The sequence below is a fragment of the Hetaerina americana genome, unplaced genomic scaffold (assembly GCF_022747635.1).
Source record: "Hetaerina americana unplaced genomic scaffold, ioHetAmer1.1.p SCAF_25, whole genome shotgun sequence".
NCBI classification, from domain to species: Eukaryota; Metazoa; Arthropoda; class Insecta; order Odonata; family Calopterygidae; genus Hetaerina; species Hetaerina americana.
In genome coordinates this window covers 7,262,365-7,279,449 of record NW_027286819.1, presented here as the reverse complement: position 1 = coordinate 7,279,449, position 17,085 = coordinate 7,262,365, and the positions used below count along the sequence as shown (strand labels likewise).

Sequence of the window (17,085 nt, the reverse complement as noted above, 5' to 3'; positions counted from 1 at the left end):
CCAAAAGATTTTCATCCAACCATGGTTTCTCAAAGGGATCTCAGATTTTCACATTGCACAGCAAAGCAAAATAAGAAATATACAGCCTACACATAAGTCGATCTTGTGGCAAGGCCTACATGGAACCTGTAACCTTCAGCAAGGAAACATTAACTTCCAACACCTTCACTAACTAGCTCGCTATGCCCTCATTCTTTGTCAAAGTTGAATGAATTTTAGTCCACATTAACTAAACACCACAAAAATTAGCACAAATAAATGTTTCTTCATTGTGCTAATAATGTTGCTCGTGTGTTGAAATACCTACTCCTTTAACCCTATGGCAATAACCAGCTGAGCATACCTCCTCAAAAACACCAAAATTCAGGCTGGGTCAACTACACTTATAGCTATAATGCGTGATTCGGTGAAGGACATCAGTACTTCTGAGAGGATTAACCATGAAAAGATAGTGAAAGTAGCATCATGATCAACAGGGCTTCACAAATGAAGAAAGAAGATGGATAAAAACTCCATTTCGAAAGAAAATTCAGTATCACTCACCGAAGTCACATAGTACAATGTGGAATGAACACTGGAAAAGGGTTTACTTAAGAAGATGGTGAGGGAAATGAAAAACTAACATCTTCTGAGGCGCATAGATCTTTACCAAATGCAATTGGACGACTTAAGTCAAGATACACAAAAATGTCCTCAAAATGTCAAGTAAAGACCTCCATGAAAGAATACACTGCAAAAGAGTCTCTTCATTTCATTTCTTTTATTAAATTTCACAATTCTCACTCACGTGAAACAAGCTATCCCTGCTGTGCCACATACCTTTGAATTTTCCCAAGTGGTGCCCTGGCGATAGCAGTAACAGAATGCATTATCCTTCGGACAATGCTCAGCATGGCAGCATCATTGAAGTATTGCGTGAATGTGATGAATGATCCTTTGATGTAATACATGCCTTTTTTCGGATGTACTCAGGGAGTTGAGGCACGTCAATTTCACACCACCTGTAGTTTGGAAAAAGGACAACACAATGAGAAATGGAAAAATGTTGGTCTTTTTATTTTATCATTATTAGTATAGGTAACCTGCAAGTGAAAGTAGGTTTTCAGTGGAATCAACTACCCATTAATTATCTTCCTCTCCGAACATAACACTACCCGACATCTTACTCTTCAACAACCCCTCATCTTCCCTGCGTCCTTCCTTTCCCACTTCATCCCATCCACATGCCCATCGTATTTCTACCTCTATCACAGTCTTCCACATCTCACTGCCAATCAATAAGCTTCCCATCCATCTCCCTGCCTCCTTATTGACAATCCCCTCCTCTCCCCCACCATGACTACCACTTTCTCTTCTGATTTCCATTCTGTCCACCTCCCTTCCTTCATCCCATACCCTATCATCCAATTAATTAGAATAGCCTGACATTCACAATTCTCATACATTGTCTCACTGAATCTACATACTGGCATTGCAAAGGGCTTATGCTGTGTACAACACACTAAAAATGCCCCCCCTTAATTAATGATGCTCCCCAGCAAGAACTATGTGGGTATAATAAGGGTAGTTTACACTTCAAAAGGTGATGACCCAGACAACCTGTCTGTTAGATGAGATGGTGAAAGTATAACCCCTTTATGGAACAGCTGACAGAGAAGTAACTAATTTTAACTTTCTATGTACAATGTACTTCATTGATTGAGGAATTGAGTGATATACACAGTTTTCAGCAGAGCTCAAACACAATAAGCATTACAAAAATAATGCATGGGATTTGGTTGGAATATTAAAAGGGAGAAACAGAATTCAGAGAGACTGGATTTTTTTAAGTAAAAAGAGGGTCTTCTAAACATCAAAAGCTTGCCTTATTGCATGGGGATAAATATTATGGCGGTAAATATGTAGATGCTATTGCACGAGTATAAAAGAGTTGGTGTAATAAAAAAAACCATAAACACAGTAATTAACCGGAAGGTCAGTTCAGTAGGTGATTTGTAGAGTTCACCCAGTACTAAGCCCGCCGGCCTGTGAAATTCACACATAAGGGTAGGGGGGCCAGTTCCTTTCCCTGTGAAGGTTATGGTTTCCCAGGAAGATCTGGTCCCTGAAAAATCACAGAGCTTGAGTGGAGCTGCAGGTGCCTATTGTGCCTTACCCGGGAATCGAACCCGGGCCCCTCTGGTCAGCAGTCCCACACTCTACTCCCTGGACATAACCTATATATACCTGTTCATAACCTATTCCTGGTTGAGAAATGTTCATCTTGTGGGGCTATGTTTGTTGATGACATCATGAACTCATAATAGTGTATACAACGGAAACTTGTCTCCCAAGGAAAATATAACGTAACCAGGAAGTTCTGCTTTACTCAGTTTTCACTGCACATGCCCTATTTAATTATCAGACTTGAAATAAAGAAGTCGATCCATACAATAGAAAGTACATTTCGAGTACCAACATTCCTTACGTTGAGGAACAATGGTGCTTTTAAAATATCGAAAACCACCAAAACACCAAACAACGCTACAATTATTATATCATAAATTCATACGACACTTTCTTCGCCATTAATCGTCTACATAGTTGGCGTTGGTGTTCTCGACAAATGTTTGATGGAAAACTGATGGGTTTCACTGAACGTGATTTTAAGCATCGAATATTTATTCTACCCCTCCCATGACTTTTGAGTGGCAGATGATGTTTTTACATTTCAATGCGACGTTGATCATTCAGCCAGAATAACGCCCAGCCGGGCGAGCGACCGACTACAACAAACATGCGCACTATTTGGTATTAGTACATACGCACACTTTCAATCACACAATAGGGTTAATAAACTTTAATTTCTCCACTTCGAACATCTTAACGTGTTAAATATTTACAAGGGTCAACCAAAATACACCGATGAAAAATTAAATTACGAATATGTATTTTCTAAACGACACACAACCAACCCAATTTTGTAATTGCGCATGTATAAAGAATTGAACAAGGTTTGTAATGAAATTCTAATGAAGAGAATCCAAGTTCTCCTCCATAAGGAGAAACTCAATGAAAATCAACAAGCAGATTATAGATTCAGCAACAATATTTCCACTGGGTTCTTGATATGCTCACGATATCATGTACCTATGAAATAATCAAATACTCAATTTCTTTGAAAATAATATCTACCAAGAATTCTTAAAATACTTTGCTTACCTTTCATTCAAAAATTCTAACGTTCACCAGGCGTTTCAATTAAGGACGAATAACTTATTTACTTTCACATGCGACGACCAAGGAAAGCGTAGCTTAACCACGTGTTTCAACCTTTTGCAAATTAAGCTGCGTCCAACCTCGTAACTTAGACGCCGTAATCGCAGAAATTAATTGGGAACACCATCTCAAAAGACACCCCACCTAATTTGCCAAACGAGGTCGCATATTAAGGCACCTATTGGGGCCCCCAGATTTATCATAGCAAAATGGTACCGTAAACATACGGCATTGCAACCCAATAATGCAAGTAGTTTGAGGCGCGATAACTAGCAGATATTGATACCCCATAATGCAAAGTGCCGGGAGCGTGACAACTAGCAGAAGGAAATCGCCATGCCGGTAGTTCGCGTTATGTAAAAATGTGCGCCTAGGTTAGGTGCTACATTTTCTAGCCTAGAACATCGTCCTTATATCCATTCCTCGTTTTTGTCTTATTTTGGTGTATAAACATTACGGAAAATAATCTTCAATCGTAATGTAATGTTTGGAGAGTGAAAGCATTTAGTAATTGCCTCGGTATATATAAAATGCCCTGTTGGATTATTGTTGCCTGTATGAATCCACCTGGTTAATCATGGGTCGTTCGCCACCGTTTCACTACAAAACACTGCAAAGCAATAAACCTAGACAAATTAAAAAAAGCCGACGAAAACTAATTGTAGGATAAATATTTAATGGATACTAAACCTAACTTTAATATAGAAAACATTTAACAAAAGATATACGCATAAATGTATGAATTACATACGGCCTAGTCCATATCATAAAACAACTACTGATAACGATTAATGATCGAAAAATTACCCTGGAGTAATACACCAAATAATATGATTGGAAGTTTTAAATTATTCAGATACAAAACTATATAACCTGAAATTTAAAACAAAATATAAAACTGATAATTTCTAGTTAAATATAGCCCCACGAGAGAAAATAAATGTGGACTACTACTAAAATTGCCAAAATTGTAAAATTAAAAGAAAGAAATGGAAAACTTCTGCCGAGTGAACTGTTAAGTGAATTCAATTTCAATGTAAAAATGTTTGCCTTCTCCGCAAAGGTTGGTATACGAAAATTCTAGATTCTTGACTTTAAAACAATTTCACATTACCGTAAAATATGCCATGATCATTTAGGTTAAATGCGAACATTTCATAGTCATGGAGCCAAACTTCTGAAGTAGATACTTGTATGTAACTTTTATAAATCTGTTTAGTAAAGTCCTAATCATGCATATGATATGGCATTCAATTAATAATATTTGGGTATCATACATTAATTCTCTCACATCCTGGATAAAAAATTTTGAAACATCACAGCTATACCTTCTTTGTTCACAGTAACTTTATTCCAGTGTTTCCCAGACTTTTTCGAGCCTTCGTCCTCAGGGATCCATAAACCTGTCCGTAAAAGGTCGTCCGGAATGGCTCCACCAGCAAAAGAGCAAAGATGTCGTGGAAACTGCGACGGTCTGTAGTCACCCATGTCCTCATTCCCGAGGAGTTGCTTGATCCTTTGCTCCTGGGGCGGCGAAAACTGCCGAACCAATTCTTCTCGCAACCGCTTGTACTTGTCCGTTAAGGGAGGGTTGATGATTATGTCCTCGACCTCTTGTGCGTAACGGGTGTCAAGATTCGCCACAACCATCCAAACCTTGTCAGTATCCTCGGTTATACCCGCGAGGCGAAAATTCCCTTCGAGTTGGGCGAACCAGAGCTGTGGCTTCTCCAGACAAAATGGCGGCACCCGCATGACCACGTGATAGACTGCGTCTGTATTGCCAGCCATATACCCGTTGGGCCCGCGTGATTAGCTAGCACTTCCAAATTTAGACAAACGGCGAGCACTGCAAATTTCCGTTTCCACAAAATAAATATAAAAACTTTTCCCGCGCAACACCTGAGTCACCATAGTGATCACGTCGGGGTCACCAATTTGAGGGAGTGCTGGAAATTATTTTAGCGGAGGCGGTGCAAGGAAATACTAACAAAGCACATATAAAGCGTTTAAATAAACAGCAGATTTATTCAGAGTGCTGTGGATAACAGACCAAGGTCAACGCGGTAAGATACATGCCATGGGCTCAACGTACACAAGACGGATGAACACTCGTCTGGGGTTGAGACGTAACTAGTTTCGCGAGGGTCAAGATGCCTCCTCCTGGGTGGTGCCTAGGGTGACACCTCGCGGCACACCTCTGAATTGCACAAACAAATGAACCGCCACAGAGGCGAAATGCTCTTTCTATCACTGCTTATGCCCAGCCAAGTGCTATTCAAGCAGTACTCAGCTGTACCTTCCGCCGTCAGACGATTGCAGGAGGCAAGTGATTCCAGTTATTGGGTTAACGAGGGTGACAAGGTAACCATAAAACATCGGCCTCTTTCTTTTCACAAAGATGGCATACTTTCTGATAGTAGTTACTTCGATAACTGTCCGATTTTAGGAAGGTCATGCGTTTTAGGATACTTTGGCAAAGATACCCGCATGTACTTGGAAAACTTCCTTTCGCTGTCCCCAAAGCAATGGCTTTGTAATTTCATTATATATATCTTCGCCACCATAGTTCTTGAAAAAACAAAAGGGACATTATTTATATCCCTTGCAAAAATTCAAGTTATACCCTACGAGGGAACTTCACGTCCGAGGGTTAAGTTGCAAAGCTTAATTTCAGAGACAAAATTATATTAATGCCGTCTAATACAGATCAAAATCACTGATGCCTATTCGTCATAAACTTCTGGAAGTTTTTATTCACTTATTTTGATCCATTGGTCAGAATGGATATGGATTATGCCAGGCATAGCAATTTATTCCTGACTCTTAAAGAAGTGGAATACCTTAAGTAAGGAAACTAAGTCCAAGTAAACTGATGGCAATAAGGGTGCCATTCAGCAAACATAGAGATAGCTATAATTGTGGGGTGCATACGTGTTTTTCCATAAATCAGATAGTGAAAAACATGGGAACTGAATAAGATATTCATGCCGACAACTACCGGAAGAAAATGAAAACAAATATATTACTGTCCCTCCGTAAAGAAGACGAAATATGTCCTTTGCGCGATCGGTGTAAAATCCGTGGAAGTACAACGTGGGTCGCGTGCGATGTGTTCCTGATGGTATCATCTTTCTTGCGTAGATATAAATGCCACCGCTTCAGAATATGAAAATATGGCTTGGTCGTGTATACTGCGCACTAAATGGATAAAATTAGATATTCAATAACAAGATATGGTTGACAGCTGATTGATTGGCTTTGTGACTATCCCTTCACGGTATATCTTTTTAGCTTGGAATGCACATTATGAGAGGGCAGCCAATTATTTTTTGTTGAATTTCCTCCGGTAACAAGGTGAACCAACGGTTTATTTGTCAAACTACTACCACAGGCACTGAAGTGCATTCCGTCTATCTGAAGAAGCGGGGACGGTAAGCCTCAGATAGCGTAGGTACCATTAAAAATAGGAAAAAGGAGGCGGTAATGATTATATAAGCACTGCGGTGCATTCCGTCTATCTGAAGAAGCGGGGGATGGAAAGACATGGGGAAAATGCTTGACTATAACAAAGACAATTACATGCTACTGAAATATTAACGGATTTCATAACAGTAAAACACTAACAAAAAAAGTTGAACAAAGAAAACCACGTTTAGGTAGGACGCCAGGGATTCTCCCTTTCCAATTAAAGGAAAGAGCGAGCGGTTTTTCATATGCCTCCCGGGGATCTCTTTTTCCCTCGTTTCTTCTCTAAGCACAGAGAAACACATATAGCGTGTAACCTCTTTGGGTGATGCGGAATAACTTGCAGATTTACTAAAACCATGATATATTTTTGAATACTAGTAAAAATAAAAAAATATCATGTTATCCATACATGCTTTCTAAACAATTTCCATGCTCAAGCCTTCAGAAAAATAAAACTGACAGCAGTGAAGGAGCAGAAGAAACTGTGAAAAAGAGGAAACCGTGGGCAGGAAATGACATTAAAATTTAAAAAAAAAACTAAGTAATGAATTTAGAAACAGATTGCTGAAGTGGGGTATTTTTCATAAAAACAATCGTCTACTATTTCCACAATGCGGTGTTCTAGGGCCATTACTCTTCCTATTTTACGTAAACGATCTACCAAACAATTTACAATCCCAAATAAGACTCTTTGCTGATGACTGCATTATATACTGACGGATAGAGCATGTAAATGACCGCGTAATACTACAAAATGACATCGATCCCCTTGGTAACTGGGTTACAAATAATAATATGGGCGGGCATTAATATAACTAAGAGTAAGCATATAGTATACATTTTTCAAATAAAAAGAATGCAAAAAAGGAAATTTACTCCCTCTTTGCAGAAAGAATCCCATGCACCAGCCAATGCAAATATTTAGGCATTTACTTAACTAGGGATCTTGGGTGGGGGGGTCCAAGTAGATAATTTGACACGGAAGGCATTAGAAGTATTGCATTGGGTAATGAGAAATTTAAAAGGAAGTAGCGTAGCCAAAAAAGAAAAAGCATATAATGTACTGGTTATCCCTATCCTAGAATACTCCTCCATAGTATGGGATCCATATGAGGTGGGATTCATTAAAAAGATAGAAAAAGTTCAAAGAAAGGAAGCAAGATATGTACTTGGAAGGTACATAAGAACAGATTGTGTCACAGAAATGTTAGATATACTGAAATGGGAGTGTTTGAAAAATAGAAGGAAAAGGAGTAGGTTAGGCGCGAAGTATAGAATTGTTAAAAAGGACGAAGCCTGGGAAGATTTATTGCAAGGGATAGAAAAGCCTAACTTTAAGGGAAAAAACGACCATAGTTTCAAAATAAAAATAAGGACGCAAAAAACAAATAAGAAAAAATACTCTTTTTTTAAATAGAACTATTGTTGATTGGAACCAGCTGCCTGGAGGTTTGTTTGAGCCCTTTCCATCCAATTTTAAAAGTTTTACGTACAAATGTAAAGCAGACACTGGGTAATAAACTTCATTATAGTTATTAAAATATCGTTTGTATGTAATGTGGAAGTGTCATTGCATGTAAGAATATTTTGTCTCTTATCTGTTTTTCTAGTGCGTGTATGTATGTAATTTTCGTTGTAAGAGTTATCTTTGACCAAACTTTGACCAAGACCGTTGCCACCAGGAAAATCGCCAAATTGTAACGTAATTCTAAACTAAATAAATAAATAAATGCGAAAATGACATAGATAAAAGGGGTTATATTAGATATAATATCGAGTACATAAAAGAACTAACGAGAAAAGTAACTATCACCATGGGCCAAGTTCAGTGTCGTGTTGTAGTCATATTTGATGGGCCCTTGATCCTAAACTAGGGCATGAGCATAGGGTAAGCGAAAGCGTATAGATAGAGTATGTCTTGATAAAAGTTCATGCCAAATTATAGGGAAAAAAATGTTCTAGTTTAGCAGATATTTTCAAATTCTTCGAAATTCAGCTGAGATACCCTTTCACCGTGGGCCAAGTTCAGTGTCGTGTCGTAGTCACATTTGGTGGGCCTTGCATCCTAAAATTGGGCATGAGCATGGGGTGAGCGAAAGCCTGCAGGTAAAGTAGGTGGTGGCTAATATTTATGCCAAATTTTAGAAAAAAATGTTCTATTTTTGGAGAAATTGTGAAGTACATCGTGATTTTTGGTGTGAAAGGACGACTCTGGTGAGTCTAGTGGGCCCTGGATCCTAAGCTAGGTTATGAGAGTGGGTGGGGTGTCTGTAAAAGTCGTGATAGAGGAGGGAGAGCTGTGTGTTTTTCGTGATTTTAAATAAAAATAATGTTTTAGTTCAGCAGATATTTTCGACAATTTTTTCCTTATTAACTCTTACTGTCCGCTTTGATAGAAGACTTGCCGCTTGGGCTACTTCAGTTTAGTTATCTTTCTAGGGCCGTAAATCATATCGTAGGTAATTAATCCCGGTCTTACAATTTTTAGTGATTACAGGGAGTATTACTGCGTATGATTTGTCCAATTTAGTGAGATTACTGTAATGGTTTAGGGGATTTACTTAGTTACTTCGTGAAAAATGTGTTTGTTGGTATGACTGAAATACCCAGAGCAATCTCTCCGTGGGCCAAGTTCCGTTAAGTGTGTAATTCACAACGGTCGACACACTCCCAGACCGATATCCACTGAATACGATAATATAAACAGCAAACAATTGACAATATCAAAGCGTGTTGAATTAAACGGACAACACTAGACATCTTTCAAACTACTTATCTGGCTCTGATCGTTGTTTGCATCATTTGGAGCTTAATCCTGTATTCAGAAACGACAATACATATGAGTATAAAACTAGTTACATATTATAGCGCATGCTGTTAAGATGCGTCCAAACTGGCATTAGGGACTCTACGGAAGCTGATAGTGTTTTTGCGAATTCGTTCAACGTTGGAAATCAAATCTTTTATCTCTCACCTTGCAGACAATGGCATCTCAAATTTTGATGACTAGTTGGTAATGGATCATTTTTGACTGCCAAATTCGGTCTTATGTGTATGAACTAGTGACTGCTGTTATTTCTTTGTTGATATTATTTCCTAACAGTATCCTTTTTGAATCCCCCATCAGCATGATTTCTTACTATGCCTCTCTGATGTACATAAAATGTTCAACCACGGATTTACCTGTAATAAGGGAGGATGTGATCAGCTATGCAATAGAATTTTGCTCTCTGTGCTAAACGCATGCTGATAATTATTGTTTCTCAGTTTGCAGAGCTCGCTGCCGTTAATAGATAGCATTACTTCGCCGAAATTCCCTTTATTGCTGGATCGGATTGCTTTGAAACTTGAAGAAAATGCTTTTAAATCAAACCCCTTCAACAATGAAGAAGAGGAAAGGCTAGTAATTTCTCTCGGCGTTAATAAAGAAGATCTAACGTTAATACTAGAGTCTTCTGTCTACATATTTGAGCAGGTAGAACTATTTTAAAGGGTATCCATGCCCTAAATGGCTTCTAAATGTGTTACAATCGTATTTCATGTGTTTTCAGGCAGCATTTCACATGATTAAGCCCACTTCGTTGTCTCGTCAGTTGCAGTCTTTTGATCTGAGCGAAAAAAAGTCTGATGATTATGCAAATGCTTGGGGTAACCACGCCAAAAATATCGTTGAACGATTACGGAGAAGCTTCAGAAACTGTGAGGTGAATGTCAAGTGTGTAAAGATGTTCGTGCTCAGACGTGTTACCAAAAAATTTACTTCTTTCTATATTTCAACAGTTACAAGACGTCAGCTGGTCTCTGAATCTTCAAATGGCTTCAAAAGTGCATGCTAAACAAAAGCTGCCCCTGGCAATGTTGGCCTTCCACATTAAAGATGAAAATGGACCAAAGAATGCCTGCACTGAATTCAATCACGAAGAACTGTATAATTTTTATAAATTAATTGATACTATTCAAACACAGTTAGACGCCCTCAGGTAGACGAGTACGGTAACCGTTTCATAGTTCATGAAAAATCATGATTGAAAGCTTGCTCTACCAATTGTCTGTGATGTCATGGTAACCAATAACAATTTATCGTGTAAAATGTGAATATTAAAAAAATTATATAGTGATGTTCACGCTAAAAAGCATTTTATATAACCCCCCCAATGACGCAGATCCACAACAATCTGAAATGGATAGTAGTGCAATGAATGGTGGTAACCAATTTAAGGCGTTGGCGCCCTATAAAGACAGATGCATGTATGGAATGGAAGATAAGGGTATTAGAAATCGTTTGAAATTGGTAGTCCATGGTCCCAACAAGGTTTGCTTTGTATTTTATGCATTCCAAATTTAAGCGTGCCACACACAAATACTAGTGAAGACTTAATAATTTGCCTGTTCTTTGTAAACAATTCTTCACTGCCATTGGAATGTAATTAGTGATATTATTGCAATACTTATTTTATTGTCGGTAATCAGTGAAATCTAGTTGCTATAAGTTAATTTCAGCTTCACTTTATTGAACATTAGTTGCATGAACCAGCTTCTTTTTGCAACACTCGAGAGTTTAAAATGATACATAGAATGTTCCAGTGATTCCGATCCAACGCCGTAATTGTTAATATTCATGAGTTGTTGAACACCTATAAACAAAAAAGTAATGTTCACAATTTTCTGCATTATAAACCATAATATTGGTGTTTCGAAATTACATTAGTGTAAGTGATGAAGCTATCTTAGGTCCAGTTCCACTTACAGCAGAAAATAGATTGCTCATCATTTTTTGCGTTACCATTGTGCTACATCATGGAAAATTCAAGGCTTAAACCATATTGTGAAATAAATGACCAAAAGAGCCTTGACAAAGTCTGAATCAACAAATGTTGATGACTTATTGCCAAATTTTAATTATTTAATGATAAAGAATGATTAAGGATCAAGGTACAGATAATAAATTAATATTTTATGCAATAATGGCAAAGTATCATCCAAAAACTTGCTTGGGAAGGTACTGTACAGGGTATTTCCTGCTATTAATCCTAAAAAACTTGCAGTTACCCTGAGGACATAGCATTTACAATTCATATCATTACCAATATTTAATAATTTTATTCATGGGAAATACATTAGATGTGTGCGTATGTTATAACAGTAACGTGTAAATGTTAACACATTAAGTGGGATAAAATCAAACCCATTCATCAAAGGTGTTGGAACCAGTTCCTCTAATGAAACGTGACCAGCAGAAGACTGATACCGTTTCCCTTCATATCTTGGAAATGTTTTTCGAATCCTGGGGCATCTTATCCACATTCTTTCCTTTATCTCACCTATTTGTGCCACAAACACTTCTCAACAACTCCACATTCACATTGTTAAATATTAATACATGACTGGGCATTCAGTTGAATGGTGAATTACATGTGGTGTTATACACTGTAATTTTCCTGTCTTCATCATAAATTAATTTTTTATATACTTTACGTACATACTACTAATATTCACATGTCATTTAATAATATGTATTTATATCATCTGCATTCAAGGATAAAAAGGGCTAAGGGATGAGTTCAATAAAGAATAAGAGCGGGAATACTTTATGGGAGATATGAGAAACAGGAGGGTGTATTTTGAGGATTAATGTTTAATTCTAATTTATTCAATTATAATATTATTATTCTTTTGCTTTCTTATAATTTATGCTGGACAAACCAACAGCCTTCGCGACTTTCTGCCTGCCTAGATAATGCAATTACCAATTGTGGTTCTGAACTGTATATCTCTTGTATGACCATCAAGTTATAAGCTTCACTTGTCAGAATCAAATAACCCTAAATATAAGTAAAAAATATGCAAAAGGCAGCATGGAGAGTAATCAAGGAAGAAGTTGGTCTTGGTAATGCAAAAGAAAATCTTCCTTTTGTCCCAGACATTGTAAACTTTTCTTTCTTAAAAGCTGTTGAAGTTGAATTTTTTCTCTGAAAAAATTGATGCTGCCAATATTGGCAATATGTTTCAAAATTTTGCTCCAAATAATTTACATTTTTAATGGAATTTTGTTACTCCATTTGATATTATATCATCTGAAAAAAGTTTTTAATCGAAAAGTAAGGATATCTATGGTCTGTCTAGTTCCCTAATCAAGGGCATGATTGCCTTCATTGTGGAACCATTTGCTATGTTGCTCAACTTATCTTTTGAGACTGGAGTTTTCCCAACAGCTCTAAAATATTCCAAAACAGTGCCTCTCTATTAGAAAGGTGATAAGCATGATTTAACTAACTACTGCCCCATTTCCATAGTCCTTGTTTTTGGTAAAATATTTGAAGCTATAATGCAAGATCAAGTGTGATTTTTTTAGTCAAATAATGTTTTCCAAATCATATTATGGCTTTCGATCCGGGAACTCTACAATTATGGCTGTAGACTGACACTATGTGATCTTAATAAGGCTTTTGACTGTTGATCATTCAAGATTACTATCGAAGCTAGAATTTAATGGTGTTAAGGGAGTTGCACTGAAAGTAATGAAGTCATATTTTAATAATTGCCACCAATTGGTTGAACTTGATGGCTGTCGAATTGCAGCTCCTAAAGTAATATGTGGTGTCTCATGGCTCTATGCTTGGCCCAGTACTTTTCATCATCATGATTGATGATTTGCCGTGTAATATGAAATCTAAATCCATTTTATATGCTGATGACACCACTACAGTACAAAAATATAAACATGTAGATGGTGCACAGGCATAGTCTAGCATTGACTAAAGATGGCCTAAGGAATGGTTCGATATTAATCATTTACATTTCAACACAAAAAAACAGCATATTGTATGCAGCCTTAAATAAAAAATTATTCATCAATTATTGACAATTTTTTTTTGTATGATGCAGTCTCTGGACAAATAAAAATTATTATTATTATTGAAATTGAAGCTGCTAAAATATTGCTGCAATTTGTATTGATACAAAACTTAACTGGGAGGTTCGAATCAGTCAGATCTGTAATAAAATAAGCAAAGCTGTTTATGTGTTAAGAAAGCTCAACTTTCTCATTATAAATGAGTATCATTTAACACTTTACCATGCCTTCTTTAAATGTCATTCAAATTATGGTGTCCAGTTATGGGATCATTCCCCACATGTTAGACAAATTTGGCTACTACAAAAGAGAGCTATTTGATCTCTTACTAATGATATATCACCACGTAATTCCAGCAAACCTTTTTTATTATATATGGAATGACTGCTTTTAGTTTATATATCTTTAAGGCTCTGATTAATGTGATAGTTGATCTAGAAACTTACCAATTAAGATCTAACACCCATAACTACTCCACAAGAGGTAAATCAAATCTAAATGCTACTTATTGTAGATTGTCGTCAATTTACAACACATTTCATAACATGAATATTCAACTGTATAATTGTCCGCCTACTCAGTTGAAATCAGACTATCCTGAATTTCAAGAATAGGGTATATACGTGGTTACTTGCCCACCCACTTTTCTCATTGGATGAATTCTGTTTTGGCAATCTTCATCACATTTGAGAATTTGTGTATATATATTACGTGATATTTGTATTAATAAAATTTAATATGGTTATACCATTGACAAATTCCCGGTCAAGGTGAATGATTTTTACCCTCTGAAATTGTTGCATTGAAATGATTATACCATTTATCGAAATGAATAAAGTGTAATTATTATTAATATAAAAGATTATGAAAGCAAGCCAAGTGAAGTTCTTTCCGAAATTGATTCCAAGAAAGTTAATTCAAGTACAATGATGATTGTTACAGCTGTTAGAATTGTGAAAAATGGGAACAATGGTGGCATAAATGGTATCTCAAACGAAATCAAAATGATGAAGTGCTGGGGAAGTTAACATATTACTTGTCTTTGTGTATTGCTTAGTTTTTGCTGGCAAGCCTGTTCAATTCGCTTGGAAGAATGCTTCAGTTGTTGCCACTTGTAGATGGAAGGGGAGTAAGATAGAGCTGGAACTGAGGAAAGTTGTGGAGGCTTTTGAGAGAATATGCATCGCGTGAACAGTTATTGAATGTTATAAAGTACTGAATAAAAACAGTAAGGCAATAATGCAAGAACAGTAAGGCAATAATTGGATATATTCTGCGTTGCTTCCTCAGCATGCACCAGAACTATGACCTCTAAACTTAAGTTATATCACATTAGAATTTTTAAGAATTATACTGTATATTTTGGCAAGTGGTTGACTTATCAAAAGGTAACAGAATCTTCAAATTTTGATTAATAACACAATATTTATTCAGGCCATGGAAAAGAAAAAAGGACCAGTGCCAATGCTGTCTAACACTTTGATTAACAGCTTGATTGCTGTAAAAGAAGAAAAGATCCACTGCTTAGAAAATGAAATTTCCTCAGTCCAAGAAAAATATGAACGTGCCAAATCTATGTATTCTGCCAAACTGAAGATCTATTGGAGTTTAGGCAAAGGTGGCATGAAAAATACAATTGGGAATCAATGCAAAGAAGTAAGTCACAAGATTTTCAGAGAATTTTGAGACTGTTGTAAAAGAGGTTACAGTCCTTGTCCAGTTTTGGATCAGGTGACTGAGGGATATATGCCTCATCTACCATTAACAATGAGAAATACCCTTAAATTTAATTGAATGTAAGCATTTCTATTATGAATTAAGTTCATGCATATTGAATATTCTAAATATAATATCCTCAACATGGTTTCAAAATCACAGGTCGATCTTCAGGGTTGAGAATTTCTTACCAGGATTCTATTAGGGTCAACAGGCAACTAGAATAAATGCCAACAGCTCTACAAAGGTTTTGGGTTGGTTTTTGAATTCCATTAGTTTAGCTGAAATGCTCAAATATGGCCCTTAAAGTTGTCCATTTTGAGAGGAATGAAAAACCAGGAAACTCAAATGTGTCCTTGATATGGATCATACAGAACCTATAGGATTTCAAAGGAACCATTTTTGTGAAAATGGATGCAACCTGCTCACTGAGTTTTTTCCCAATTGTTCATGATGTGTATGAGTAAGTAGTTAACATTTGGATTGACATCCAAGGATTACTGTACCTCAGAGCATCATGATCAGGTCCATCCATTTTACTGGGGGCAGTCAAATGAAAAATGAACTCCCATCATAACATACAGTCCATGGGAAAGATGGCAAAAGTGTTGCTAGGTATTGATCCTGCCATTGCTGTGGCAGGAGAACTGCATGCATAGTGACTAATCACAAGCAGAAAACCTTGTTGGTGCGCGGGCTGGTTTTTGCAGCGAATGTTTGGTTTTCATTTGGCTACACCTCATATCACCTGACAAATTCAAAGAAACTGTGGGTGATACCCCAACGGTAACTTTTTATCCACTAATGCACATTACAATGCAACAATTTCAAAGTGTAAAAATCATTCACCGTAACGGTCAAAGCAAATGATTTTTACGCTTTGAAAATGTTCCATTTTTATCACCTGACCTCTGTGTAATTAGATTCCTAATTTTTGTAAGGACCTGACCAGCCATTTTAAAATCAAATTATAATTTTCCCAAGTACAAAGCTAAAAACAAATAGATACCTTATTATGAATTTTATGGTTTTCAGCTCAACTTGATGGAACTTCATGATGAAAAGTAAATAATAATAACTTTGCTAGTTCCACTGATTTTTTTTTAAGCGACCAGTTTTGTCGAATAGTTGACATCATCAGTCGACAACCTGATGATGTTGACTATTCCAAGAAACTGGTTTTAAAGTAAATTCAGTGGAACTTACAAACTTATTCACTTTTTAGATAACTTATTGTTAGCACAAAAATTAACCCTCAAAATATTCAGGGATACTGTATAAAATATGTTCAAGAATGAATTAATGTCTTTAATTGGATCTTAAGCATTTTGGCAAAAAAAATATATTGCCATTTTGATGTTATTTGATTGTATATTTGCAGCATATAAAATGTGGGCCATTGGTTATATTTGAGTTGCTCCTAACCAGATGAATAATTGATTGTCATGTGTAACATGGGAATGAAAACATCTACTTGGAGCAGAGATACTAGTACATATTTTCTTCTCCAAAAAAAATATTTATCCTATATTTTTCATACGTAAATATATGGAGTCAAAAGGTACTATTCTCCTCCTTAGCTTTTGTCTATCCTTCAACTTTGGATTGAAACGATTGCCAATAGGTCATTGTAGATGCATTTATTATTTCAATTCTTCAGTCTGATTGGAAATGAAAAAATAGTAACTTTGTGATTTCACTGAAAAATTTTTATCACGAGATGACCCAGGTTTCGACGTTCAACATCATCTTTAGGTAACGGAAGGTATCTGAAGATGACGTTGAAT

The 17,085-nt window shown here is 36.6% G+C and overlaps 1 protein-coding gene across 1 annotated transcript; it reads left to right on the top strand.

Moving 5' to 3' along the window:
• Positions 1–5,338: 5,338 nt before the first annotated feature.
• On the top strand, positions 5,339–10,848 carry Vlet (COMM domain containing 10 protein valette). Its single transcript, XM_071586742.1, has 5 exons — positions 5,339–5,387; positions 5,490–5,622; positions 9,997–10,204; positions 10,281–10,433; positions 10,510–10,848. Exons 1-5 carry the CDS (start codon positions 5,339–5,341, stop codon positions 10,711–10,713), a joined length of 747 nt encoding a protein of 248 aa, XP_071442843.1. The 3' UTR covers positions 10,714–10,848.
• The last annotated feature ends 6,237 nt before the right edge of the window (positions 10,849–17,085 follow it).